A 27969-nucleotide genomic window follows, 5' to 3' on the forward strand; every position below is an offset into this window, starting at 1 on the left:
CATGGAGAACACAGATGGTAGTTTTTTTTTTTTTCATTGATGCTGCTCGTGGTTCTTGTATATACGCCGCTCAATTTGGACAAATTTATTTCCACCTTTTGCTGCAAAGCTCATTTTCTTTCGTTGTGGCCACGGAACAAAGATCTGGCACATGCGTCACGCCTTGCATAGTCTTGTCCGATTTTGCAAGCACAGCGTTCTCGATCTGGCTATGCAGCCCCAATCACCGCTGACACTACTAAAATAAGCATTCCAAGACATGATCAGGAAGGAGGAATACGACCTTCACGCCTACTTGTTATTATTGCAGAGCTTCAAAGCTGTCGAATTCGTGCCTATTCAAATCATGCTCTCGAACGACCTCCTGAATGTGCCATCAGACATCCCATAGAAGAGACAGATTTGCGGGTCGTTAAACTGGTTGTGCTGCGTAGATGCGCTGCACCCTTTCACTGACTCATTCTTCCTGTTGCAGCTGATGCAGATCAGTTGGACTTCACTTGCGAGTTCTGTGGGGTCAGCTTGAATGGGGAGAAAGAGTTTCGGGACCACTGTAACTCGCTCGAGCACCGGGCGGTGCTTGTGTCCGATGGCGGCCGCACGTGGAAGCACCGGCCACCGCCACGCGGCATCCCAGCCGACGAACTCTCGATTTGTCAGAAGTGAGTGGCGTCCCAGCTTATTTTTGTGACACACTTTGGTTTTCATTTATTAGGCAGTGATAATCTTCGATGAAGTTTCACAGTTCTTGCATTACAACCTTAAAATGGTAGCCTAGTTGCTAAGCATTTGAGCTGCTTGAGGGCGTTTGTTTGCTTCATGACCCTAGTGGGCACATTTTAGCGCAATCGAAGTGCGGAAAGAGACCGATAAGTGCACATTAAAAATCCTGAGGAATCAAAGTCAAGGGGGGGCATGGCTTTTGGTACCAACTTTTTCTTCTTAGATTTTGATAAAAATTGGGGCACTTGTTTGAAATGTTTTTCAAATGCTACTGATAAATTTTATGAAAAATTTTTACTACAACTATATAATGTGCAATATATTTGTTCTCCTGGTCTTTTTGCTCGTCTGACTCGCTTAAAGAGCATGATTGAAAACTCGTCGAAAGTGCTATTTAGTCTAAGATGTCTGATTGAGGACATGTCATTCATAGATTTTTTTTTATTTGCAGCACAATTTTTCTTTTCAGTTCTCATTTTTCATGATGTGTGTATGCATCAGGTGTCGAGGCTGTGTGCGACATGTCAAATGGCTAATTATTAAAAGGCCACAATGAGAAAACAATAATGTCATGCCCGGCACAGCATAGAGTTTCAGAAATATACACTAGAGGGAACTCTGGCGCTAGTGTCTATGAGAGCTGCAACGCACGGCGCTTCAGCGAGCATGTAAATGATGAGTAATATACGGATTTGTCTAATCTCCATACTTCTGGCTTCGTGCTTGTTGCTGTGGCTCGAAACTGTTTTTTCACAAAACAAAAATTAGCAAATGATCAGCTGTTGCGCTTCACCATCTTAGGCTCACCATTCCAAATCTGGTCACGAATTTCAAAAGGGTTGTTCTTTCCTTCAGAACAAAACCGAAGCACAGCAGTAAACGAAGCCACAAGTGTGTTTCACCTTCCACAAGTACAAAGACTAGGCAAATCCGTGTACTATCTATCCTTCCCATGGTTGCTGAAAGATCGCAGCGCCAGAGTCCCCTCTAGTTAATTTTAGAAAACTCTATGTGGCACTGTACATCAAGGAATATAGAACAAAAGATAGAATGGACACAGACCCAGCAGTTGCTAAGAAATCATCGGAAGTAGGAAACAAGAAAAATCATTTTGAGAAAGTGGCTTTTGATGTTGTACCAACGATTTTCCATCATGGAAAGGCTCTGGGGTCATAATAGTTTCAGTATTTTGCAATGTTCAGTTTCTTGAATGCACTGTTGGTTAGAAGTGCCTTGCTTCGCTAAAATCCAAGAAGAATATTGTCACAACGTGCAAAGAGCAGGACACAAGGCTTCCTTTCAACGTTAAAAACAAAGGTTCTATTCACATACAAAAACAAAGCGCAAGAGCAGACGCGCAACGTCGTCTTCCTCGAAAAACGCCAGAGACTGCCGCTCATGATGCTGGCTTCTTCATCCTTTTGTGTGTACGGCTAATAACCGTGACATTAACCTTCCTCGTAAGAAGGCATCGTCCCGATGCTTCATCATCATGGCGGAAGGGTTTGTAGTCACTGGCAGACCACGGGTTCATTCGGACAAATAAGGTTTCATCCGAACCACGTGCACAACTTCTGGTGCATGTCTTTGACGTCTTAAACAATGGGGATTGTCGGGAATCACCTCATAGTTAACATCACTGGGACGACGGAGGACTTTATACGGCCCAAAGTATCGTCCCAAGAGTTGCTCCGAGAGGCCACGACGGCGAACTGGAGTCCAGATCCAAACTTTCTGTCCTGGTTCTTAGGAGACAGGTCGGTGACGAAGATTGTAGCGCCTTGTGTCATACTCCTGGTGGCGACCAATACGTACGCGGGCAAGTTGGCGGGCTTCTTCAGCAAGCTGAGTTATGTAGTCTGCACTGGTGTCAACGTCATCACTTTCCACTTTCATGCGGCAACATAGCGTCGAGCATGGTTGTGACGTCACGGCCATAGAGAAGACGAAATGGTGTCATGCGTGTTGACTCTTGCTGTGCCGTATTGTAAGCGAAAGTGACGTAAAGCAGTATCTCGTCCCAGTTTTTATGTTCCACATCGAGGTACATGCAAAGCATATCCGCGAGTGTTTTGTTCGTCCGTTTCGTCAGACCATTTGCTTGTGGATGGTATGCCGTTGTGTGCCGGTGAGATGTCCCACTTAGATTTAAAACTGTGCGTAATAGCTCAGCTGTGAACGCTTTTCCTCTCTCAGTTATTACTACAGATAGAGCGCCATGCCTCAGGACTATATTCTCAGTGAAAAACTGGGCTGCTTCACTTGCTGTGCCTCGCTCCAAAGCCTTGGTTTCGGCGTAGCGAGTAAGATAGTCTGTGGCTACAATTATCCATTTGGGACAAGCAGCCGAAGTTGGAAATGGTCCTAGAAGATCCATTTCGACTTGAGCGAATGGAGTTTTCGGTACATCAATTGGATGGAAGAGCCCTGCTGGTTTGACAGCTGGCACTTTCCTACGTTGGCACTCAAGACAAGTCCGAACGTGCTGTTGAGCGGTTGCCAATCAACAAAGGCAATCGGCGTCTGTATGTCGCTTTCCGGATTTATAAACTATAGTCATATCGAATTCTTGAAGCTTGAGGTTCCAGCGCGCCAATCGTCCTGACGGGTCCTTTATGTTCATCAACCAACAAAGCGAGTGGTCATCGCTGATGACTTTAAACGGGCGGCCATACAAATATGGACGAAACTTCATGACCGCCCACACCACCGCAAGACACTCTTTTTCAGTGGTAGAGTAATTCTCCTCTGTACGGGAGAGAGTCCGACTTGCATAAGCAATTACTCGTTCGGCGCCATCTTGCCACTGAACGAGCACAGCGCCTAAGCCGACATTGCTGGCGCCGGTGTGAACCGCTGTCGGAACGTCATCGTCGAAGTGACCGAGAACTGGCAGGCTTTGAAGACGTTCTCGCAGCTCGTGGAACGGTTCCTGCTGCTCTTCACCCCACACAAACGTGACGTCTTCTCGGGCGAGTTGTGTTAAAGGTGATGCAATGCGCGAAAAATTCTCAATGAAGCGTCGGTAATAGGCGCACAGGCCTAAAAATCGCCGCACTGCCTTCCTGTCTGATGGCGTAGGAAAACTTGCAACAGCGGCTATTTTGTCTGGGTCAGGCCGTACACCTTCACTGCTGACAAGGTGTCCCAAAAAGAGAAGCTCTAGGAAGCTGTTATGCCAGCGAGTCCCCGTCAAACGTCCGTGCCTCTGAAAAAGGCAATCTGGGTCAAGGCCAGCCCGCAGTCCGCCTGACGCGAACAACTCAACGGCGGGAACACGCGCGGTGCCTCTCTGGCCCACGTGCATTGAGTCAGCGGCGCACGTGACAGCGAGCCGGCGTCCTCGTGTCTGGTGGTCTGACGCATGGCGCGACGACCCCATTGGAGGAATCTGCCCTGACGACCAGCGGCGCTTCTGATTGGACATTTTGGTTGGACCCGGTGCAAATAAAAGAAGCCCTGCGGCGCGTCGCGATCGGCGGTCCTATGAGAGAGGAGTCCCCATGTCGGAGAGCCGACATGTGTGTAAGTCAGCGGTCTTAGGCGAAAAGCTGACCTATGTGTTAGAGAGGAGAGCTCGGCTCTTCGAGTCTCTGTCGGCCCCAGTGCCGAAATTGTAACGCCTCTGTATATATGCTGTACATAAACCTTGTTTAACTCACCGTCGTCTCGTCCGCTCGTCTTATCAGCTCTGCGCAGAAGCAGTCGCGGGCTGAGAAACATACGCTACCAAACGGCTGGTGACCTTCCCGGCGGAGTTGAAAGCAGTGGCGCCTTCGGGGCCGTGTCGGCGTCGCCGTCTTTCGCAACAGTGGTGGCTTCGGCGGGATCGGTCCGTCGTTCGCAACAGTGGTGGCAGCGGTGGGATCGGTCCGTCGTTCGCAACAGTGGTTGGCAGCTGCGGGATCGGCCGGCGTCAGCGACATCGATGCGGTGAGTGCCTGATGTTTTCCCCTCAGTTCACCAGACTACTCTAGCTCAGGTTGTAGTAGTTTAGAGAAGGGCTGTGTGAAGCATTGAAGGGAGCTTTGATCGTTTCAAGCCAAGTCGAAGCGCTTTGAAACCAAAGTTAATGCAGAGGGGGTAAACACGGGAGTGGGAAAAAATTGCTTGCGCGTCTTGCTAGTAGACTTATAGTAGGTACGGCAAGTAGATTCTTAACAGGGGCAAACAGCAAGAGGCTAGTGTGAACGATGGAGAACCTTAAAGTGAAGGAACTCATCGAAATTTGTGAGGAACTCGGCATTACTTTGGGCCGTGCGAAACGAAAGCAAGCGATCCTTGAGATCATGAAGGATGAGGGAGTGTCGGCTGAGGAAGTCGATGAGGCCTGGGCGGATATCAAAGCACGCCGCGAGGAGGCCGAAATGCGAGAAGTTCGTGAACGTGAGGTAGCCGAGAGACAGGAGCGCCTCGAGTTGAAACGAATAGAATTGGCAATTCTACAGTGTTCGCAGGCGCCTAGCGTAGCTTCTCCGACGATTCAGGTCAGCGGTTTTAGAATTCGGGACCAACTGCCACCGTTCGTAGTAGGCGAGGACATGGCGAAGTATCTCGTCAAGTTTGAACACGTCTGTGAGCGAAACGCTTTGGAGCGGTCTCTTTGGGCGCAGAACCTGTTAGCTCTTCTTCCCGGCGAAGTGTCCGACGCGATAACTTGCTTGTCTAGGGAAGCGTTTGAGAGCTATGACGAGGTTAAGGAAGTGCTCTTGAGACGTTATAAGTTGTCACCCGAGGCTTTCAGGCAAAGGTTCCGGTATGCTGAAAAGGGGAATGAGTCACACGTTGACTTCGCGTTTCGTCTTAAGGCCGATTTAATTGAATGGCTCAAGGGCGAAGGTGTGTATGACGAGCGCGATAAAGTGGTGGAATGCGTTGCATTGGAGCAATTCTACCACTGCATCGAGGAGGATGTCAAACTTTGGCTGCAGGACAGACTTGGGGAAGTACGGTTAAACAAGGCAGCTGAGTTAGCTGAGGAGTATTATACTCGCCGAAAGTTGCATAGCAGGGCAGTGCGCGTTGAAAAGGATGAAAGGAAAGAGGGCTTTTCAAGGAAACCTGATCAACGGAAACCCGCTCCGCACCGTAATTTCAAGAAGGACCCGTCTCTTACGAAGGACAGTGTAGGGGAAGGGCAAACAGAAGCGGAGAATTCGAGTGAGGCTTCTACCACACAGGCATTTGAATCGGAAAACAAACGGAAGCCGCTAATCTGCTACAACTGTAAAAAGGAAGGGCACATCGCGAGAAACTGTCAGGAAAAGTTTGCCTTCGCAACGATCCGAGAATCAGAAAAAAACATTCGGTTGTTGGAGCCGTATCTCCAAGAAATTAGGGTCAATGAGAAAACGTGCCGAGCACTTAGAGACTCAGCGGCAACCATGGACGTTGTCCACCCTTCATTGGTGTCTCCGGATGACTTCACAGGAGAATGCGCGTGGATCAGGCAAGTCGCCGAGGAGCAGAGTGTGCGCTTACCAATCGCCACGGTTGTCATTGAAGGCCCGTTCGGTGAGCTTCGCACCGAAGCGGCTGTGTCTGCCGCGCTAAATGATCGTTTTCCTTATCTTTTCTCCAACAACTCGGAGCAGCTTCTCAAAGAGCAGGGCAAATCGTTCTTCCCCAACTTAGCGTGCATGGCTCTCACGCGATCGCAAGCGCGGAAGCTATCGCGGCAGCTTGATCTGGTTCAATGCGGTGAACTCTCAAGTGACCTTGTCGGCGGGTCGACGGAACCCCAGAAAGGAAAGTTTCCGCATGAGTCATGTGAGCAGTCACGCGAGCGGCCCGTCGCCGAACCGACCGGCGTGGTTTCCGTAGAAAGGGGAGACGACATGGCGCCATTGAGTCAGAGCGAGGGGGTTGCAACGCTCTCGCCTGTAGCGGAAAGTTTGAGCGAGCTGCCGAGAGTTGATCGAGAGACGCTCATTCGAGAGCAGCGTGAGGATCTCTCGATTGAAGCGCTAGTGGAAAGCCAGGTTGAAACGCTAGTGGAAAGCCAGATTGAAGCGCTAGTGGAAAGCCAAATTGAAGCGCTAGTGGAAAGCCAGAAAAACGCTGCAAAAGTGCTGTCGAAGGAGCACTACGAGGAATCGGGGAAGAAGCGTGCTTTTGAAGTTGATAATCAGGTAATGCTGCTGCAGCCGTCCAAGAGGAACAAGCTTGAGGTTGATTGGGAAGGGCCCGCCACAGTATTATCGAAGCCTTGCGATTCAAATTATGAAGTGAAATTAGGAAGGCGGCCGGACAAAATTTACAACTTGATGAAACCATACGTTCAACATCAAGCGGTCGTAAATCTGTTGTTGAATGCTTCAGAGGAAGAGGAAGCAGAGATTTTGAGTTCTAGTGAGGTAATTGAAGGGGGATCGAAAGTAATCCGGGAGCAGATAAACCTAGAGCCTAGCTTCAGTGAAGAAGGACCTGAGAAAGAGGACCTGAGAAAGATTGGTTCCGAGTTTGAAGACGTGTTTTCGGACCGCCCCGGAAACACGAGGGTGATCGAACACGATATCGAGTTAAGCGGTGAGGAGTCAATCCGTAGCAAGCCGTATCGTTGTTCCCCTGTGCAACGTCGAAAGTGTGAGCCGCTCTTGGTGCCGCATAGGTATCGTCGCCTAAAAGTGGCCGGTTACTGAGGTGGAGCACGTTGCTCCACAGCGCAACTTTGACGTTCGCAAAAAAAAAAAAAAAAGAAAGAAAGAGGGGGGGGGGGAAAGCTAAACGCTAATAGAGGTGCATTGAGCAGTGCGTTCTAGCTAGTACCTTCTCAACCTTTCGGTTTCTGGCTGGTGATTCGGGGCAAAATTTTGACCTCATCACGACCTGGGCTGAGCGCTTTCGTTCAGAGTGATCTCAAGGGGCCAACTTTGTGGTATTCTAATTCGTTACGTTGTTGTACGTGAAAAAGAAAAATTGAGTTCTCATTTTAAGGGTCTTTTGTCCCACATGTGCCTCTTGATGTAGAGGGAACAAAAATCCGATAGACACGTAGATAGGTATATGTTGTACTATACTTTGTCTGGTGTTCTGTCGGGTGACCGAAGGCACTTGCGTGTGTCGTGTGTTGTCTGTTGTCGAACCGTTCTTAGCAAGTTGCAGAACCATCGACAAGTGCTGAAACCGAAGGTGGTCAGAAGAGACGAGCGAAGCTGGCCGGAGAGTTGTGGCGACAAGCCAGTGGAGCTGGGATCCGTCGTCAAGAATGGGATGTGTTCCTGGAACAGTCTGGAGCTGTATTCTCCCCATGGCCCTGGAGGCGAACCTGGAGGGACCTGGCGAACGAGCGCACCTGACATCCGAGCCCCGTGGAAGCAGCTCGTCCTTCCGGTGCATTGTCTGGCGGCGGGGGTGCTGTTATGCCAGCGAGTCCCCGTCAAACGTCCGTGCCTCTGAAAAAGGCAATCTGGGTCAAGGCTAGCCCGCAGTCCGCCTGACGCGAACAACTCAACGGCGGGAACACGCGCGGCGCCTCTCTGGCCCACGTGCATTGAGTCAGCGGCGCACGTGACAGCGAGCCGGCGTCCTCGTGTCTGGTGGTCTGACGCATGGCGCGACGACCCCATTGGAGGAATCTGCCCTGACGACCAGCGGCGCTTTTGATTGGACATTTTGGTTGGACCCGGTGCAAATAAAAGAAGCCCTGCGGCGCGTCGCGATCGGCGGTCCTATGAGAGAGGAGTCCCCATGTCGGAGAGCCGACATGTGTGTGAGTCGGCGGTCTTAGGCGAAAAGTTGACCTATGTGTTAGAGAGGAGAGCTCGGCTCTTCGAGTCTCTGTCGGCCCCAGTGCCGAAATTGTAACGCCTCTGTATATATGCTGTACATAAACCTTGTTTAACTCACCGTCGTCTCGTCCGCTCGTCTTATCAGCTCTGCGCAGAAGCAGTCGCGAGCTGAGAAACATACGCTACCAAACGGCTGGTGACCTTCCCGGCGTAGTTGAAAGCAGTGGCGCCTTCGGGACCGTGTTGGCGTCCCCGTCTTTCGCAACAAAGCCAAAGTGACATTTTTCTGGCTTAAGTGATAGTCCAACCGATCGTATCACTTGAAATACCGCGTGTAGTCGCTGTTTCTGTCCATAATAGGCGCACAGGCCTAAAAATCGCCGCACTGCCTTCCTGTCTGATGGCGTAGGAAAACTTGCAACAGCGGCTATTTTGTCTGGGTCAGGCCGTACACCTTCACTGCTGACAAGGTGTCCCAAGAAGAGGAGCTCTAGGAAGCCAAAGTGACATTTTTCTGGCTTAAATGATAGTCCAACCGATCGTATCGCTTGAAATACCGCGTGTAGTCGCTTCAAGTGCTCTTCAAATGTCGCTGAAAATACAATTACATCCTCCAAATATACCAGGCACGTTTGCCACTTTAGACCTGACAGTACTGTGTCCATGAGCTGCTGAAACGTTGCCGGTGCTGAGCACAAGCCGAACGGGAGAACTTTAAACTCATAAAGACCATCGGGTGTCACGAATGCTGTTTTTTCTCTATCTCTTTCATCAACTTCTATTTGCCAATATCCGCTCCGTAAATCCATCGAAGAGAAATACCGGGCATGACGTAGTCGATCGAGAGAATCGTCTATATGAGGCAGCGGGTAAACGTCCTTTTTCGTAACCTGATTGAGCTTGCGGTAATCAACGCAGAAACGTAAAGTGCCATCTTTTTTCTTCACCAATACTACCGGTGATGCCCAAGGACTTTTTGACGGCTCAATAACGTCATCCTGAAGCATCTTTCGCACCTGACTTTCTATGGTCTCACGTTCCCGCGGAGCTACTCGGTATGGGTTCTACCGTATGGGTCTGGCCGTTTCATCCGTAATTATGCGATGTTTCGTCAACGGCGTTTGGCGAACTCTGGACGTCGAAGAAGAACAGTCCTGAAACTCATTAATAAGCTTCAGAAGGCTTTGCTTCTGTGGAGGCAGTAAACTTGGGCCAACGTCAACGGATAGAGGGGCAGACCCGGTGACATCGGCTTTCTCCACAGTCAAGCAGCCTGCAACCTCGACGTACGCGACTGCCATGCCTCTTGCAAGATGTCGTCGCTCAGTACTGTAGTTTGTAACCAGAACGTGCAGAACGTGCGTAAGTTTGTAACCAGAACCTCAATTGCGGACAACGTGCGTGTGTCCGCAATTGAGGCTTACGACGGCTCTTGCAACAGATAGGTCATGGCTGAATAGCAATGCTAGAATTTGCTCAGCGATGTGGTCGAAGTTGCCTGGGTGGTCGCATGTTACAGCTACGAGAGCACTTGAACGGGGTGGAAGGGTCACGTGATCTTCGAAGACGCGCAGATGTTTACGCCGCTGGTCGTTACATCTCATATCTGAAACTTGATCCGGAGCCATCAAAAATGTAACTGACCTGTCTGGAATGTCTATGACGGCGCCGTATTCACAAAGGAAGTCCATCCCCAATATCAGGTCTTTGCAGCACTCGGACAAAATCACGAACGTGGCAACGAAAGCTGAATCACCGATACTAATTCTGACAGTGCACTTTGCAGTCGGTGTCATCAGTTGGCCCCCCGCGGTTCTTATGTTAGGCCCCGTCCGTGACGTTTTAACTTTTTTAAGCCAATCGGCAAGCTTTCTGCTCATGATAGAGAAATCTGTGCCAGTATCTACTAGTGCTGTCACAGGGCGTCCGTCTATGTAAACAGCTAGGTCGGCGCTTACGATTTCCTGCGAGGTCGGCGGCGTTGCATTGTTCGTCGTATCTTCGTATCGTACTCGTACTGGAGGTATTGCAGCATCTCGACGAGTGGCAACCTTCTCTCCAAAGGTCGCGGCTGTTAGTCGCGAATAAGCTCAGGCAGAGAACCGTCACAGCCGGCCGTCAGAGCAGAGACGCTGATTGAGGCACCGTTTGGTCGGTCGTAATAGCGACACCGTTGGTGCAGTGCGCGCTCGATAGCTGTAGCCCCTTTGACGAATTCCGCACCGGTCGTCGGTGGATGGCGGAGAAGGCCGGCAAAAAGCTGTTCTTTGACGCCTCGCATCAAATGACGGAGTTTCTTGGCTTCAGGCATATCAGGGTCAGCCGGTCCAAATAGGCGCGACATGTCCTCCGCAAACATTGCGACACTCTCGTTCGGTTTCTGGACCCGAGACTCGATGAGTTGCTGAGCGAAGTCACGGCGGTCGTTGTTTGCGAAAGGTGCTGATAATTTGCTGCCGAAATTCATCCCATGAAGACAGCGTTGCCTCGTGGTTCTCATACCATGTACGAACGCTGTCCGCTAAAGCAAAGTAGGGGCGTGAAAGCTTTAGCTCGGTGGTCCAGCGGTTTGCTTTAGCGACTCGCTCATACTGGGCTAACCAATCCTCGACGTCTTCGTACGCCTCACCATGGAATGTCTCCGGAATCAGGCTGCTCAAAAGTCAGCTGTGAAGCACCTGCAGTTATCATTTCCCCAGGCGGAGTGCTGTGCTGGGAAAGTTCCAGGGGAATCACCTTAGGACTAAGGCCTCGCTGTCGGCGACTGTAGCGGTGGACAAGGGTATCCACTGAAGGAACGGGTTCCGGTGTCGGACTTGAAGTGCCGGACCGCGAAGGAGTCCCGAGCATCAGTCGTAGAAGCCCAGCACCTCCACCAGTGTCGCAACGTGCAAAGAGCAGGACACAAGGCTTCCTTTCGATGTTAAAAGCAAGGCTCTATTCACATACAAAAACAAAGCGCTAGAACAGACGCGCAACGTCGTCTTCCTTGAAAAACGCCAGAGACTGCCGCTCGTGATGCTGGCTTCTTCGTCCTTTTGTGTTTACGGCTAATAACCGTGACAATGTGATCTTATAATGCTGGACCTCCTTTACATGTGGCCCTTTCTCTGTAGGGCTTTTATTCATCTTTTATCAATATCCTTTTTTGATCTACAAAAGAACATATAGCATGGATATTGAGTCAAGTTTTCTGTACGAACTGGTGCAATAGGCATGACGGAAAACAAGATAACGTAATCTGATTAGGTAATATACTGTGGCAATTTACAAGCTTTCTTGTATTCATGCTGTCACTAACATGATTGGCGGTCTTGGTTTTATTGAATTATTGAATTATATTTGGATATTGAGAAAGAGTGGCCGTCATCACTTCATCAGCAGATACCCCTGGTTTTGCATTCATAAGCACCGCGTGTGGAAAGAATTTTTATAGAGTTTTTGCTTACATTTTCAGTGTTCTTCAGTGCCATCTTGTGCAGCACCGTGGCGGCAAGACATTTGCGGGGTCACAGCCGTCGGCCATCGAAGCGCCAACCATCTGAAAATGCTCCGAGTTGTTGAGAATGGGATTTTGTGGGAATTTGCAAAGCCTGTGTGTAAGCCAGGTGAATTCGCGTGTGATGTGCCGACTGTTAAGTTCACTTCCTTTGCATAAGCACTGTTTGCAGTCAAATTTCAATTCAGTGAATTAGCATACATAACAATGCAATGAAAAATTGTGTCATTGCAATTGCAGTCCTGATATTACGCTTTGTTGAGCAAATCTTAAAAGGGGCTCGTCGTTGATAAGAAAGCCATGCGAAGACTAACACAAGAAGTTGTTGCTTTTGTGCTATGTGGGCCGCAACTCTTGTGTTCCTGTTTGTATTATACAATTATATTAATTATTATAACGTGGGTTGGGGCTCCTGTGTTTTCACTCATGTGATAAGGTTTGGTCGTATGCGAACTGGTAAACGAATGGTGCAACTTTCCTTCCTGCAAATAATGTGACGTTCCTTTCCGGCAGTCACCATCTGTACGGTCAGTGTCGGCTGGGGAGCCAGTGCTGCGAGGCCCATAGCGAGGACGAGCTGGCTGAATGGCAGGAACGCCTCAAGTACCGCAGGGAGAGGCTTAAGAAGGCTCAGCAGAAGCACCTTGAGGTTTGTGCAAGCTAAGCCATTGTGTGTTTCGGCACACCTGTTCTGTTCTGTTTCGTTATAACTGTGTGGCTGTGGAGAGGTTACGGTTCATGTTACCTCGGCCACTTCGTATTGATTAAGTTCTGTGTCGGGGAAAAAAAAAGCATCGCACGCTGAAACAAGTTGAATTGACATGGCACTGTACAGTTCGCTTGCAACAATCATACTGCAATAAAATGCTCACATGCACTTGTTTGTGTCTCTTCTCTTCGCCCCGTGAGTTTGTGCGCTGTTTCTGCCCATAATCACATGCACACTGACAATATGTGTCTCTTAAGGGGGGACACAGCTTTCTTTCGTATTGTGAAAGATGGCCAAAAGATTGATTTTTTGAAAATCTTATTGTAAGTTTCTGCAGCCCTTCTTCTATCTGATTCCGAAATATCTCCCCTAAAAACTGCCTAGAGGTGCTTTTAAAAATTGGTTGCGCTTGCAAAATTGACAATAATTATTGTGGAAATCGTGTAAAAACGCCAATTTTCAAGAAATCGTAGCTTCTGAATGGTGCGACCAGGAGCTGTTGCTTGAAAGAGCTTTCCTCCATGTTCAAATTGTCCGCCTCAGTGGCTGAATGTCTTCTCTAGGCCTCTGATTCACCGCGTCCGCCATTTTGCTCTCATGCGCCTCACAATTGGCTGAACCCCGTATGAATGTCTGCTGCTTGTGCCTTAGTGTGTTGCGAGGTCACGGCTCTCGAAAATCACGAAATTTAGAAGCGACACGTGCTTACTTGTTCTGTGTGCGATAATAGACGCTCATTTAGAATTGTGTTGGTAGTTCAGCCTGTCAGACCCCTGCAAGCGAAAGCTCATTCGAGAAGCTGCAATAATGCCTCATTCGTCACAAACATTGCAGACGGGAGTCTTGGACTGACCCGTCAGACCCGCGAGGATTGATATGCTCTGCTTATCAGCATTTCGGACTTCCTGACGAAGACCATAGCAGAACTGCTTTCTGTACTCGCGATTGAACATGTTTTTTTAAACAATGAGCATCACAGCTGAGCTTACTGCTCAGAGACGTGGTTAGGCTTAGCTAGCTCCGCTTACGGTGCTGATACGAGATGACTGCATACTCCCTTCTTTTTTGCTTCAAGCCTGCTTCAGAAATGCATTATTCCTGCTACCTGAGTTTCTCCAAAAGGATGAAGCCCGCTTCTTTCAATTTTAATTCCAATTGGATGTTGCCTGCATTTGTCTTTGAGAGAAGTTCAAATGGAAGAAATTCCAGTGCGAATCAAATGGAATAGCCAATAGTATAAGAAAAAATACTTAAAGTTTCGAATATTCGCTCCCCCATAACCTGTCACGAACAGTATGGCCATCGCTTGAAAATTTAGTGACGCGGAGTGGTGTTGAAGGCTAAGTTTGATAACGGACCAAATAAGCTTGGTGCTATTGCTAGCAGAACTGCTCACGGCAGCTGTTATGCGATGGTTGCGCAGGGTTATCAAGAGTACGCCAAGGATCTGCTGGAGCGGTACTCGGAGGCGAAGGACCCCATGGACATGCAAAGGGTGATGACTGAGAGCATGAAGGGCCTTCGGCTAACTTGTCGGCAGCAGCTCAAGCGAACGGTCACCTCCAAGGAGAGCGAGCTCGTGTGGGAGTTTGAGCTCTGCACCATTGTGAGTACCAACGGAGTTACAGTGTAACCTCATTACAACAGACCTCCATAATTAGGAGTATGTCATAAAACCCAAGTACTGTTACAACAGACTTTTATGAACACACTGAATCGGTGTGTTATAACCGGGGAGAATTACGATTAATATACGGATTTATTCCCAACGGGGCACAAGAAAATGGATTGAGTGAACCGACGAAACAAGGGATAAGCTATTTCTCGTGTAGGTTATACTGGCAGTGCGGTAAGGTAGGATTTCGTTCTTTTTTTTTATGCGTTCTTGCTACAAATTGTATAGAAGGGTTATACTAACTTGACCGCAACCTCTTCCCCGTTTTGTGAGCAGACACCCCTTCAGCGCCTGGTTCTGTTGTACGACGCGTATCGGGGCCACTTTGAGCTGAGGCTGGTGGAGAAGTCTCCGTTTAAGTTTGTGCTTGCGCCGGGCTGCCAGGAGTGGGTGAACAACCTCCAGACACCTGCCAGCAAGGATGTGCTCATCTACTACATCCAGGTAAGGACGGCAGAGTAAATATCAGTAGGCATGTACGAATATTCGAGCTTGTCAAATAGCAGAACGAATACAGTTGAACCCGTTTACAAGAGATGCAAAAAGTTGCATTGTGGAGTAATTCGTAGACACCCGCCATCAAGGACGTGCTCATCTACTACATCCAGGTAAGGACGGCAGAGTAAATATCAGTAGGCATGTGCGAATATTCGAGCTTGTCAAATAGTAGAACGAATACAGTTGAACCCGTTTAAAGAGATGCAAAAAGTTGCATTGTAGAGCAATTCGTATACAGTTGATCCCGGATATATCAAACTCGGATATATAGAATTATTGACTATATCTAACCGTTCAGAAATCCCCTTGAATTTCCCATGCAAAAGTGTGGGACCGGTGCACTCGTATATCAAACTCTCGCACAGCGGGGCATCTGCTATATTAAAAGCTGCGCCGTGCCGAAGCTTAGAATATGCTTTTTTCCTAGCTAATATTGATCAATTTACGGCTGTTTTCTAACGAGTTTCAATCCTTTTTTGCGCGCAGGTGACAACAAGGCAGTGTTATTTCAGCATGCTGATCTGGTTCATTATGTGGTGCTTGCGAGTGCACCGGTATGTTTGATGCGCGATCTGCAGGTCTTAACGTGCAGCTGTAGTGTTTTTCAAAAAGACCGATTGCTGAGGACACCAAATTGAGAATGCAAAGTGACTCGGTGATCTCGTTGAATGTTTGCATTCCCTTCTTTGTTTGTTAGTGCATAATGGCATGCGATGGGCATGCGAGCCTCAAAAGCATGGCCTTCGAGATGTGCAACCTTGTTACTTATATGTAGCATTTTCGGTTTTAAAACGTATGTCTCGGAAACTACACTGTTTCTAGCTTTTCGCATCAAAGCAGCTGGAAGCAGCGGCTGCCAGCTACAAAGCCACAAGTGATATCGATATCACTAACATGTCAACGGTGGGAACTCCGCGTTGCCTTTTGCGGCTTGTGGACTTGTGTACTTCTCTACTCGTTCCTGATAAATCCTTATTCGCGAGTTGAACAGAATGTTGACCTGCTTATAGCTATAAACATTATAACTGGTTCTTGGAGCGACGTCAAGTAAAGCACCATCGTAAACTTTCCTTGCGATCCAGGTGACGACTTGGGGTGTGTCATGACGGTTGATAATGGCATGCGGTTCCTCAGTGAAATCTGCGACTTATCAGCGTTTTCGGGCACAGTCTCATACAGTGAGAGATGTCATCAGTGCAGATGACGACATAGCTGTTTCTGACTGCATCAATGCCGCGATCATGGTTGCCATTGCCACGGAAATGTACCCGTGCGATTATGAATATGCCACTGCTTTCACTGCTGCCGGAACCAACCTTTTACTGCGCTATAAAGTTTGCATCGGCGTTCTGCGTCAATAATGCTGTTGAGGCCGAATGGCGAAGGGTAGCTGCGCCGACACCGAGCTGCTTCCAAACAGACCACTTCGTTCTCCTCTTCCTCTCTTCACACGTTGAAGCTTCAACGTAACAATATTGAGCATGTGGCCTCGCGTGTCGGAGAATCGAAGCACGCGATGTGTGGTTCTTACAACCATTCAAACTCCGAGTTACAAAAATTCAACACTTGTGCCGCCAAACACTTGTGCCGCCAACGAAATGAATTTGAAAGTGGGGGGGGAGAGTCCAGCTAGAGAAAGCACCATTGTGGAAATTCGTCGACTACTTCTCAGACTGCCTCAATGATGTGCATTACATAGAAACTATTTCGAGTCGGGTCTAAAATTTTACTTGCTGAAAGACACCAATCATTCAATTCAACGGCAAGCACCCGATTTCAAGACATCGCAGTCGAATTGCAAACCACCATTAGAATGCTACACGTGCCACCCTCGTTTCAGTTAACGATAGCCACCACAAGGAGTTTCGTGGATTTCATACAAAACCGCTAGTTACATAGCACACGACTGCTACCAAAATACAACCAGCACTGATTAGGCCTGGCCTGCCGTACGGCGTGTTCCCGCGAGATGTTTGTCCAAGACATAAAGACCGTGCGTCGAAAGATTTCCCTCAAGCACTGAACCAAGAACAGCATGTGTGGTATAAAGTTTGCGTTCACAGTTGGGAGATCAAGGATGACGAAAACCCGCCAAGCATATGCAAGACTGTGCCCTGGCAGCAAAGGTAAAAGCTTGCGGCATGAAGCATATTTTGTAAATTTACGGACGAGCTAGCAAACGCGATATTTGTAGCAAGCTCGATAACGACGCTTTTCTCAACAGGAAACTCCAAGCACACTTCATGAGGATGGGGTTGAACTTGCCATGCTGAGCCGCGCGTAGCCGGCGGCAAGCGGCCGGAGCCGTGCTAGCAATGCTAGTACACTGTAGCCGCGGTTGGCATTGATGCAAAGGGTTGCCTACGCAACAGCCCTCCTCCCTTACTTGGTGATACCACCCAGCATGCTGCGTTTTTTTTCCCTTCCTCTGCCCTTTATTTTTTACTTCGCGTCCCCTCTTCCTTCATAACAACCTCTTTGTTCGCTCCCCAGTGGTGTGCTCGCCTCTTTGTAGATGCACTCTCGCTATTTCGTCACAATGATTTTCCGGCAACCGTATTGTAACCAGTGTTTCGTATTTGGGGGACTGCACATTAAGCGGTACTGTATGCATATATGTGATGTTTTGTGGGAGCGTCAAGAGGAGTTGAAAAAGACTGCATTGTAAGCGGCCCTTGACTATAATTGGCTACGTTGTAAGCGGTCTGCTCTGTAATATGCGATATATACTATTTGAATTCAATTTGAAATTATTTACCGAAGTCGCTATTTGCTATGAATCGAGCATTCATTATTCGTACAAGCATCGAGCTCCTGGCTCGAGGCTAGTTGGTATTTTATACCTGAAGTGATTTTCGTTTCGCATGCTTTAGCATCTGTTCTAGATCCTCTTGTCTCTCCTTTAGGTTGGCTTCAGGTCGACCATGTATGCCACGTTTGTACAAACGCTGGCCTTCGACTTCGGTGGCTACCCCGTCCTGATTCGAAACTTTAGCGTCGACACGGTTGCTCCAGACACGCTGAGCACAATTGAGCGCAGCCGCCGTCTCATTCTGACGGGTACAGGACGCTGGAACGCAGCCGCCATTGATCTCGTAGCCTTCACGGAACGAAGGAGGTATGTGACTGTTTTCTGGCATGACAAATTTCTGCCCAAATGAGTTGATAGATGGATGACTTAAAGTTAAACTCGTCCATGTAAGATTTGTTTACATTGAATGATCCATGAGTCATCGTTATCAGTGATTGAAATCATCGATATCATCGAGTGATTGAACCCGCCACAGTGGTCTAGTGGCTAAGGCACTCAGTTGCTGACCCGCAGGTCGAAGGATTGTATCGCGGCCGCGACTGCCGCATTTTCGATAAAGGCAAAAATGCTTGAGAGACCCATGTGCTTAAATTGGGGGCACGTTAAAGAACCCCAGGTCGTCGAAATTTATGGAACCCTCCACTACGGCGTCTCTCATAATCATATGGTGGTTTTGGAATGTCAAAGCCCAGAAATGTTTATTATTATTAATGAGTCATTGAATCACTGAATGGTCCTAGTCGTAGGTAACAGTCATCGATATCAGTGAGTGGACCGAATTATTAATCCTTGTGGGGGACACCGCCCGTCGCCAAGAGTGGAGGCGGGTGTAGTGTGCAGGATGGTGCAGCAGCAAGGAAAACTTGTTCTCAAGAGGAAAAAGAGCGTGTCATCTAACATCATTGAATTACGTAGTGTTCATAGCACTATTGAATAATGTCTGTGACTGTGAACTCATGCTTGGTAGCTCAACGTGTTGTCCTTGTTGCAGTGTCAGGGCACAGAGCCTGCTAGAGATGTATCCGGCTCCCGACATGGACACGTTTCAGCTGACGCAGGCCGTCATAGGCGAGGTGCTGACTCGGGAGAACTACAAGCCCCGGATGCACGAGCTGCTCTATGTTGAGGAGATGGCACGTGCCGACATCATTGCCCAGTAAGTTGGCTGATGTGGATTCTGGTTAGGGTGGCACATCAGACCTGTGCACCACTTCTCAACCTCAACCGTTTTCCTGTCCGGTCTTCTTGGTTGAAAGCGATACGGATTGTTTTATTTGCTTTTTTAATTCTACGTGTTTTGTAACAACGTGAGAAATTCATTCGAATGTGCTTCATACGAGAGATACAGTAAAAGCTCGTTAATTCAGATTTCACGGGACCAGAAATACTGTCCAAATTAACCGAATGCCGAATTAACGAATGAACTGGGAAAACAACATTTAAAATCAAGCTGCAGAAGCATACCTTTATTTGTTGAAGTATTTTGTAATTGTCGTCTGCGTTTTCGCGCAGATTCCGGCTGACATCACAATTTTTCTTTACTGTTCCAAATGGCCAACAGCACGCAAGCTGTCGGGAGTGTTCAGGCAAGCGTTCTCTAATATTAACAGCGCCTCTGAGACTTCCCGTGAGGTGCGATGAGGTCGCGGCTGTATCTCCTCGCATGATTCTTCGTCGGAATCGTGGTCTTCATGGGCGCCCGTGAAATCATTAATAATCTCTTGATCGGTCAGGAGACCACTCGTGGCGACACCATGATCAATCGCGATGTAGTCCTGAAAGGTCACATCTGTGGGAAGTACAGCATCGAAAGTCGGGCAGTCATCGTCGGTGGACTCGCAGGGGCGGCGCCAGGATGTTTTTACTGGGGGGGGCAACCACGAAAAGTGAGTTCCTCCGGGGGGGCAAGCTAGCTCTGCTCCTACTAGGTTTTCAATATATGCTTCTGGGCACTTGGGTGGGCATAGGGGGGGCAGGCGAGAATTTTGGGGGGGCTCCAGCCCACCCTTGCCCCCCCCTGGCGCCGCCCCTGTGGACTCGGCTGACACCTCCTCGATGCCATCGTCAGCTACTGCTGCATGCTCGGGCCTCACAAAACCGCTGTGCTGAAAACAGTTGGCGATGACTTGCGGCGGAGTGTTTTTCCACACGTGGGCGATGATGTGCACTGCGCCGAGTAAGTCCATTTGATACAACTTTCCAGCTTCTGAGCATAGGATCATTCGCTCTAGCAGGTGCTTGCGGTACTTCGACTTCACGTAGTGAATGGTACCCTGGTCCATCGGCTGAAGAGCAGACGAAATGTTGGGCGCAAAAAAACTACTTTGATGCTCTTCAGTTCGACTGTACAGTCATGGGCACTGCAGTTGTCAACAACCATAATTATCTTGCGGTCCTTCGACGTGAAGTGCCAGTCCAACTGCTGCAGCCAGCTGCGAAAAATGTCCGATGTCATCCATGCCTTCCTGTTCGCTGTGTACTCGACAGGAAGGCTTTTGACGTTCTTAAAACAACGTGGCTTAAGCGCCTTCCCGACGACAAGTAGTGGCAAGTGCTCTGTGCCAGTCATATTGGCGGCAAGAAGCATAGTTATCCTTTCCTTGCACTTCTTGCCACCAATGCATGCGTCCCCTTTGAAAGTCACCGTCTTGTCGGGCAGAGCTCTGAAAAATAGAGCAGTTTCATTTGCATTGAACACGTCACGTGGTTCATATGCGGTGATGTGCTCCAGCAGCTTCACATTTCTCCACTCGGTGGTCACGCTTTCGTCAACACTGGCCTTTTCGCCGCACACACTCCTGAAGACAAGTTCGTGTCTCTCTCGAAACCTCGCAAACCACCCTTCTGACGCTTTGAAAGATTCAATGTTCATCATTGCAGCGTACTTCTCACCTTGCGCCATGATGAGAGGTCCGCACAAAGGCAGATGCGCGTTGCGACAGTCAGTAATCCACCGGAGCAAAGCTTCTTCGAGCTGGGGATGAGCTGCGGTTCGCAACCGCTTTCTAGAGGCATGAAACTTCCCGCTTTTGAAGGCTTGTCGAATCTGTTGTTAATTTTTCACGTACGTTCCCAACGTGCTCCGCTTCACGTTGTACTTGGTCATAACCTGCTGTCGCGATTCGCCGTTCTTCAGTGCTACCAAAATTTCCACTTTAGTCTCCAAGTTCTTCGTGTCGTAGTTCTGCCGTTTTTTCGGCGTTGCCATCACTGTAGCGCACGATGGTGGTGGCATGCAAATACGGTCACAATGGGAGAAAAAGAGAACTCCGCAAGAAGAAATGGTTCCGACACGACAACACAAGGGAAAATGGCGTCGGAGGCGCCGAGTGGAGAAGAAAGAAGACGCCGACATTTGGTGACGCTGCGATCGCCCCCACTAGTTGATGATGATGGCGATGCCACTCAGGTTTCGGTTTCACTCCAGTGGTGCCAGCGCTGCTTTATCACACTTTTGTGTAGCAGCAGCCGTCAGCATTTGTCCGAATTAAGCGGTGCGGAGCCGAATTCCGATGAAATAACGAAGGTTTGGTCCCATAGATTAACATGCACTTTGGCCGGGACCAATAAAGCTGTCCGAATTATTCGAATTTCCGAATTAACGGGTGTCGAATTAACGAGCTTTTGCTGTATGTACAAAATAACATTTTCGAAGGTGTGCAGAAAATTGGCTTCATCGCACTGCACTAAGAAAAGCTTTTTCAGTGTTCAGTGTAAAAAACATCTTTTTTGAAATTTGAAAAGTAATGTGAAGGGGCACGCAAGCATGTGAAAACGCGCCTTGGACGCACTGGTGGAGAATTGCTTACATCTAACAGCATCCACTGCTGAAATGCTTAGACACAGTCGTTTTTCTAATCCAATGATATAGGAAGCCAAAGCAACGCATGATGGCGCTGCGACTCCGGACAGGCAGCGCTATATTTGGTAGAAAAAGTAGAAATCGGAGATGTAGATGGCGCGTTTTTTCTTCGCTCCAATGCGGCTTCACAAAGATCTTTGAGCTGGACAAGCACTTCCGAGAAGTGAATCGAACCAAAGGAGTAGAGCTCATTAGTCAAGTTTATGATGTGGAGCACACGACGGAAGACGAGGACGCCCGAGTCACTGTGAAATGCATTTCTCGTATCCTCCGTGATAATGCTATGCACGACGTATGTCTCGAGGTAAGTGCCATTCTACCGACATGAAGCCGCGTACTCTGTCGATGGGCTGTGTTGACATTTATGGAAAGCATATAATTGTTGTTTTGATGTGGTATCTAGCAGTAGCAGCCGTGTACTGTCATGTGCAAACGTTTGCAGCATGCTGAAAAAAATCAATAAAAACTGAAGTTATAGGGTCATTGCATTAAAATGTTCGAGAAGTTTTAGTCATGTCTTCCGTGCCGTGCATGACCCGCTGATATCGCTGCGAACCAGCAAGCTAAGTTTAACAACAGCGAGTCGAGTTGAAGTGCTCACCTTTTTTTTTTTTTTTCCGGCTCTCGTTTCATGCTTGCTCTATCTTTCGCAAATGTTGCTGTGTTCGCCGGCTGTGACTAGATGGGAAACTGATACAGCTTTACACGTGGAGAGTGTCCCTTGTCCCCTGCATTGTTTTGGCAACCCACAACAGAATACTTCGAACCTCGACGCCGCTTTTGTGAGGCTGCTTCTTCCATCGTGGAAAGGCAACTTCGCACAGCAAGCGTCTCGGTTTAGCGCGCCAAGCTGACGGCACGGCGCCCAAGTTCGCCGCACCACAGAACACCTATACCGCACCGACTGCAGAACGCATTGCGCGCGTGTTGCCCGTGCTCCCGTTTCGGAGATACACACTCACTCGCCTGCGACCTCTCCCACGTCTCTCCTCAAGTGTTCTGGAGCTCGCCTCCAGGGCCAGGCGCGGCTTTGTCATTGCTCTGCAAACTTGAGCTTTGGTTCTCTATAGAGAAACAATGCTGCTGTGTGTAGTTGCTGCCACACTTGCGGGAGAACTGAATTAGTTCTTCCTTTGACACAGCTTTGGCAAACAAGCCATTTTAGTTCTTTTTGTTTTTTCCCGAACGAAGTTGTTGAGAAAAAATTGACTGTTATAGATGTATTTCTGCGCCGCTGTGGGTAGCAGTGCTGTAAAAGCCAGTGGAGTGACTGGTGCAGACGAACTGGCATGGCGGTATCTGAGTAGCGTTCATATTCACCAAACGACCATCTGCATCACGAGGCCGCACAATCTCCCATCGGTGCATTTGTTGAGTTCACTGAACAGGGGTACTAACATGGAGGAAGTAAAAAAAGAAAGGAGGGAGCATTACGTCACACGAGTGACTTAACCGTGTTGGCCTAACATGCGACCAAAATGTCAGAGCGTGTGGTAGGTTTTACAGTCGAATGCCCCTACAACGAAACTGGCAGGGTACGGAAAATATTTCGTTTAGTGAAATCGAACAACAACAAAAAAATAGTCGACCTGAGCTAGCAAGACAAAGGGCTTTTATTGCCAAAATTAGGAAAGTGTAGGCTGCTTCCCTTTTTTTTTTTTTTCAGCAGCGTCTAGACGCAATTCTGACACATGCAAAGTGACACCATGTTGAAAAGCGCTAAATGAATGGCCTCAATGGCTTTGGTGAAGAAACCTAGCAGTCGCACTATTACACTAACACCAGCAGCTGACCGCCGACACAAGGTATTCGACAATGATTAGATGCAGGCGTGGTATGTGGAGCGGTGACTTATGCCATGTTTTATGCTATTCTTATCATCCACTAATAGCGGATAGCTTATCTTGTTGATAATGCCAACGAACAGCCACTCTGACCAAGGACCACACTGGTCAAACACGAAAGTAACCAAAAGCACTGGCATCAAAAAGGCACCATTCCGCGATTGCACCCAGCAGCAGCATGTAAGAAACAAAGCTTCAGACTTGGATTGTGTGCGGCTCAGAAGCAAGGCAGTGGCAAAGGAAGGGCAGTCTCAATGCCATCGCTATGAGTGATGGTAGCTTCCTTCCATGCTTAGTAAACAGCGGCGGTTCCTGGCGGTGCCAACGTGCATTTTAGACTTTGCAGCTGTATTTTAGGGGTGAAGCTTCTTGCGACGTGGGTCTGTCACTCCTCCATATGTATGTATGTATGCATGTATGTATGTATGTATGTATGTATGTATGTATGTATGTATGTATGTATGTATGTATGTATGCATGTACGCACGTAGCCACCGGTGGCATGTACCCGCTCTAGAGCGGGTATGTGTTGCAAGATGGGAAATGGCAGTACTTAGAGTGTTCACTAGATGGATGGACGGACAGACAGACTAGCAAACGGACGGATGGATGGATGGATAAACGCGTGGATGGATGGACGGACGCATGGATTGACGCACGGACAGACAGAAGCAAAAATGAACGGACGGATGGAAGCGCGAACGGGCTGACGGAAGCTTCGTCCCACTCATCATCATTCACTCTGGGGATATTCTGTGTTTTTTTTTATGTTCTAAAAGTACATCAAAATGTTCAAGATTGTGTTTACTGCATGACATCAAATATCTGAGCCTGTAATAGCATGGCTGTATTTCGTTGAAGTGGAACGGCAGAAGAAAAAGTGTTGGTTGTGAGAATATATATGCATTTACTCCTATGGATTGCTGACAGGGAACCGAGAATGTTTCGTTGTAGTGAAAATTTCGTTGATGCGACGTTTCTTGTAGCGGGGTCGGACTATAGTACTCTCGGTGTTGTTTCGTTTTCAAACCTCCTGCGTGAGGCAGCGGGTCTGCGCCGAACAAGCGTGTTTCGGATAAAAGCTACTGGGCACCACGCTCTGAAGTCTCTGCAAGTCTCGTTTCTTGCGTGGTCTTTTTGCACGAGATCACGCTCTGGGCCGACACTGCTGACTTCAAAACAGGTTGGCTTGCAAAGGCTGGTGGCCTAATGTCATGCTCCCTCCTTTCTTTTTCTTCCTATTTGGGCCATAATGACCATGGTCATGAATAATACAAAGAGCTACAGCTGGAATCACGGATATTACAAACTCTAGATTAAGTGGAAGTTTTTGGTGTAATATAATACTTCTTTAATGAGAGTAGACTATTCTTGAAATGAGAATGTGGCGGTTGATTAGTTGTAATCATTTGTTGCAGCAGGATATATGAAAGGCTATGTCATATTGAATCTAATTGGTTTGCATCTGATAAGCAGAACTTTCATGATGCACTGTTTCCAGTCACACACAGCGGTTGTGACCAGTTCTGTGGCTTTTTCTGGGTTGCTTTCTTACTTCAGTGCATCCGTGCCGTCTCATATTGTGTTCATTTTGGCGGTACGTTCCTCCCACAGGTACAATGTACGGGTGTTACTTGACGTCACCGACAATCTGCAAACGTCGTCGGCCAACGCGACTGAGGCGTACTACGCCCAGGGGGGCGAGCTATTCGCCTGCCTGTGTCTTGACTCGGACATCACCGAGGATACACCTGCCGGCCGCCTGGTCCTGCAGAACTGCCAACTCGTCTGGCTGGCCCCTGTTAGGACGGCCGACACTGGGGAGGTCAGGCCGGCCAAGCCGAGGGTGAGCTGCGTTGTGACGATGGCTTCACTGCATTGTTTTGAGACTCTTGGCCCGCTAGAGCCTCTTTGATTTGAATTGGAAGGGGACCAAAGCTTTGTGATAGGGTCTTCAAAGGCAATAGAGTCTTTTTCAGAAGACTTTGAGGTTGCTTGAGCTTTCCATTGAAGAGTAGATCGGGATAGCTTAATTAGACTGCATTTCTACTGCCATGGTGGTCTAGTTGCTACGGTGCCTGTATGCTGCCCCGGAGGTTGAGGGATCGAATCCTGGCCACGACGGTCACATTTTCTATGGAGGCAAAAAAAGCTTGAGAGAAAGAGATGATTCATTAGAAGGTAGAGAGGTCAGCCTGAGCTAGTTCGCTCTAGCTTGCTACTGTGCGCAGGATAGAAGGACAAGGGAAAAAAGAAGGGATGAAGGGCGTCAGAAACAAGTTATGCGTACAGTTAAATCTCGGAACGAACCTCACATTAATGAACTTTTCAGATTAACGAGCTCTAGTTTAGTTTCACATTCTATTAACAACGCCTCAGTGCAACGAACTTATGTTCTGAAATATGTAGCGACCACCAGAGCAATATGCAAGCAGACGACACAGCGAACGGACGCCTTGCTTCTCGGAACACGCGCAACGGTGGGGAGGGGAAAAAATAATGAAAGGACAACATTCTTTTATTTCTTTTTGTTGAAACGTCCACGCTGAAGGTTTACAAATGCCGAGGCAAGGGCAACACGGGAGGGCAAGGTTGGCGAGGCAGAGTGGGAGTTGCGGAGCAGGAAGCATGGGTGCAGAAAACGTGAGACAGTGAGGGAGCAGAAACGAAAGGCGTGGAATTTTCTTTTTTAGCTCTTTCTTTTTTTAGGAAAAGGCGATGACAGCCATACGCCTCGGGCTTTTCTTTGTCACTTCTACATGGGCTTCAGGAGGCCTTGTCAGTTGTGTTCATCTCTTTTCAGTGATTAATTATCGCGTCTGCAAAGCAAGCCAGCGCTCACGCTGCGGTGCTACTGCAATGAGTTCATCTCTGCTTGCGACGAAAAAGCGGAAGCAGGTTTCGCTATGTGACAAAGTGGATCGCACCACAGGAACATGGATGAGCTTGGAAGCCTTCGCGCTGCTAAGTTCGTGCTGCACGCGTTAAAAAAAAAACAGACTTGTTTAAGTAAACGTGCATTTTTTAGTGTTCATTTGCGCATTTGTTTTTTCTCAGTAAAAGCGAGTTGAAGGACCCGTCGTTTTAAATGTAAGTCGTTTTGGTCGGTGGAAAATAAGCATTTATGGTTAATTTTCGTGCTTTCACTTTCAAAATAACGAACAAATTGCGGCACTCCCTGAAGTTAGTTACACAGAGATTTCACTGTATATGCAATCAAGACGTAGCACTGTGGCTTCGTAATTAGCTTTAGGTGCACGTTAAAAAACACTAGATGGTCAAAATTTACGAAGCCCTCCACTGCGGCGTTGCTCACATGGTGGTTTTGTAATGTAAAACCTCACATATTATTCTTATCACTACCCTGACTTTGTTTCTTAGTGGACACAAACTGTGCTGCTAGGAAAGCCGAAGTGGGGATGCCCTCCGGCTTCTGTATCCATGCATGCAGTGCGTCGAAACATGACAAGGCAGTGCTGTTGTTCAGAGCGCGTACGTGGTCCACCTGCACCATCTTTCGGGTGATAGTGAAACCTCTGCCATGCTGAAGCACTTCCAAGATGTGCGTACCACCAACAGTCAACAGTTAATTGACTTTGTTAATCTGGAAGTTCGTTATAAAGGCATATTCCTGACACTATATATATTGCAAGACTGTTCTTCAACACACTTCGTTATATTTAATATTTTGTTGTATCCGGGTCCATTATATTGAGGTTTGAGTTTATATAAAGAGCTTGCCGTTAGCCTGCTCGAGGATGTAGGCGTGGCCGCCAAGTGGCTAATCGCATGGCGCTATGGAGCGAGGCATCGCCCATTTGAAGCTCCTCTCAACCAATGATGTAGCTGACAGCTGCACTGGAATTTCCATGAAGTGAGCCTAGCGCGATAGCGTTCAAATAGCATACAATGACTGTGCCGCAGTTTGTGCCTCGCAAAACGCCATGCATCCCTGAGTGGTCATCGCCTCATTGTCGGCGTGCAGCATCAAGGGCAGGAAGGGGCAGATTAGAGAGATGAATAGTGCACCGATAGGTAGGAAACCTTGAGCACACTCATGGTAGGCTGCACCAGCTGACATGTAGCCAGCACTCGCCAAACGTCAGTGCACTGTAGTAAAAGAGGTGCAAAGGGGAGGGTGTTGCTGTGGACTTTGCTACAGAGTAGTTCGAGAGTGAAATTTGTCACTTGCATCGACGTAATACCAGTGTCGCATGGGCACTTAGACCGTGATCACGGCCACACCTGACCAGCTGCAGCTACACAGTCCTGTTTAATCGCCATCTCTGCATCGCGATCTGGATTTGGCTGGTAACTACGGGCCGTAGTGGTGATTTAGGATTTTGTGTGTTTGTGTGCCTGCAGGGCATCTAGCCACGTAGTGGTTAAGCTGTGATTTGTTTATGTTGTAGGTGTATGAGCTGCCCATCCAGCTGGCCAAGAAGGACCGTGTCTACATTCGGCTGACGAGAGAGTGTGTGAACGAATTCAAGCTGGAACCCGATACGAGCATCGAGGCAGAGGTGGGGGTGGCTGTTAGCAATACTTGACTACGTGAACGCGAGATTTTTTTGGCAAGAAGCTTTCCGAGGTATCCATATGATTTTATTTGTGCTT

The 27969-nt window shown here is 48.3% G+C and overlaps 1 protein-coding gene across 3 annotated transcripts in view; it reads left to right on the forward strand.

The window, feature by feature from the left end:
* Helz (Helicase with zinc finger) overlaps nt 1-27969 on the forward strand; it is a 126820-nt gene that overhangs the window by 6259 nt on the left and 92592 nt on the right. For 2 of the 3 annotated variants that reach the window (XM_037431399.2, XM_037431398.2), the window contains 8 exons: nt 476-662; nt 12466-12601; nt 14085-14267; nt 14613-14780; nt 17741-17952; nt 18638-18802; nt 24967-25198; nt 27765-27875. In XM_037431399.2, the coding sequence (XP_037287296.2) occupies nt 476-662; nt 12466-12601; nt 14085-14267; nt 14613-14780; nt 17741-17952; nt 18638-18802; nt 24967-25198; nt 27765-27875 (1394 nt within the window). Of the gene's footprint in view, nt 1-475; nt 663-12465; nt 12602-14084; nt 14268-14612; nt 14781-14820; nt 14945-17740; nt 17953-18637; nt 18803-24966; nt 25199-27764; nt 27876-27969 lie in introns of those variants that run through there. The other variant, XM_075869420.1, reaches the window with a different exon arrangement.

The sequence above is a fragment of the Rhipicephalus microplus genome, chromosome 7 (genome assembly GCF_043290135.1).
Source record: "Rhipicephalus microplus isolate Deutch F79 chromosome 7, USDA_Rmic, whole genome shotgun sequence".
Classification (NCBI taxonomy): domain Eukaryota; kingdom Metazoa; phylum Arthropoda; class Arachnida; order Ixodida; family Ixodidae; genus Rhipicephalus; species Rhipicephalus microplus.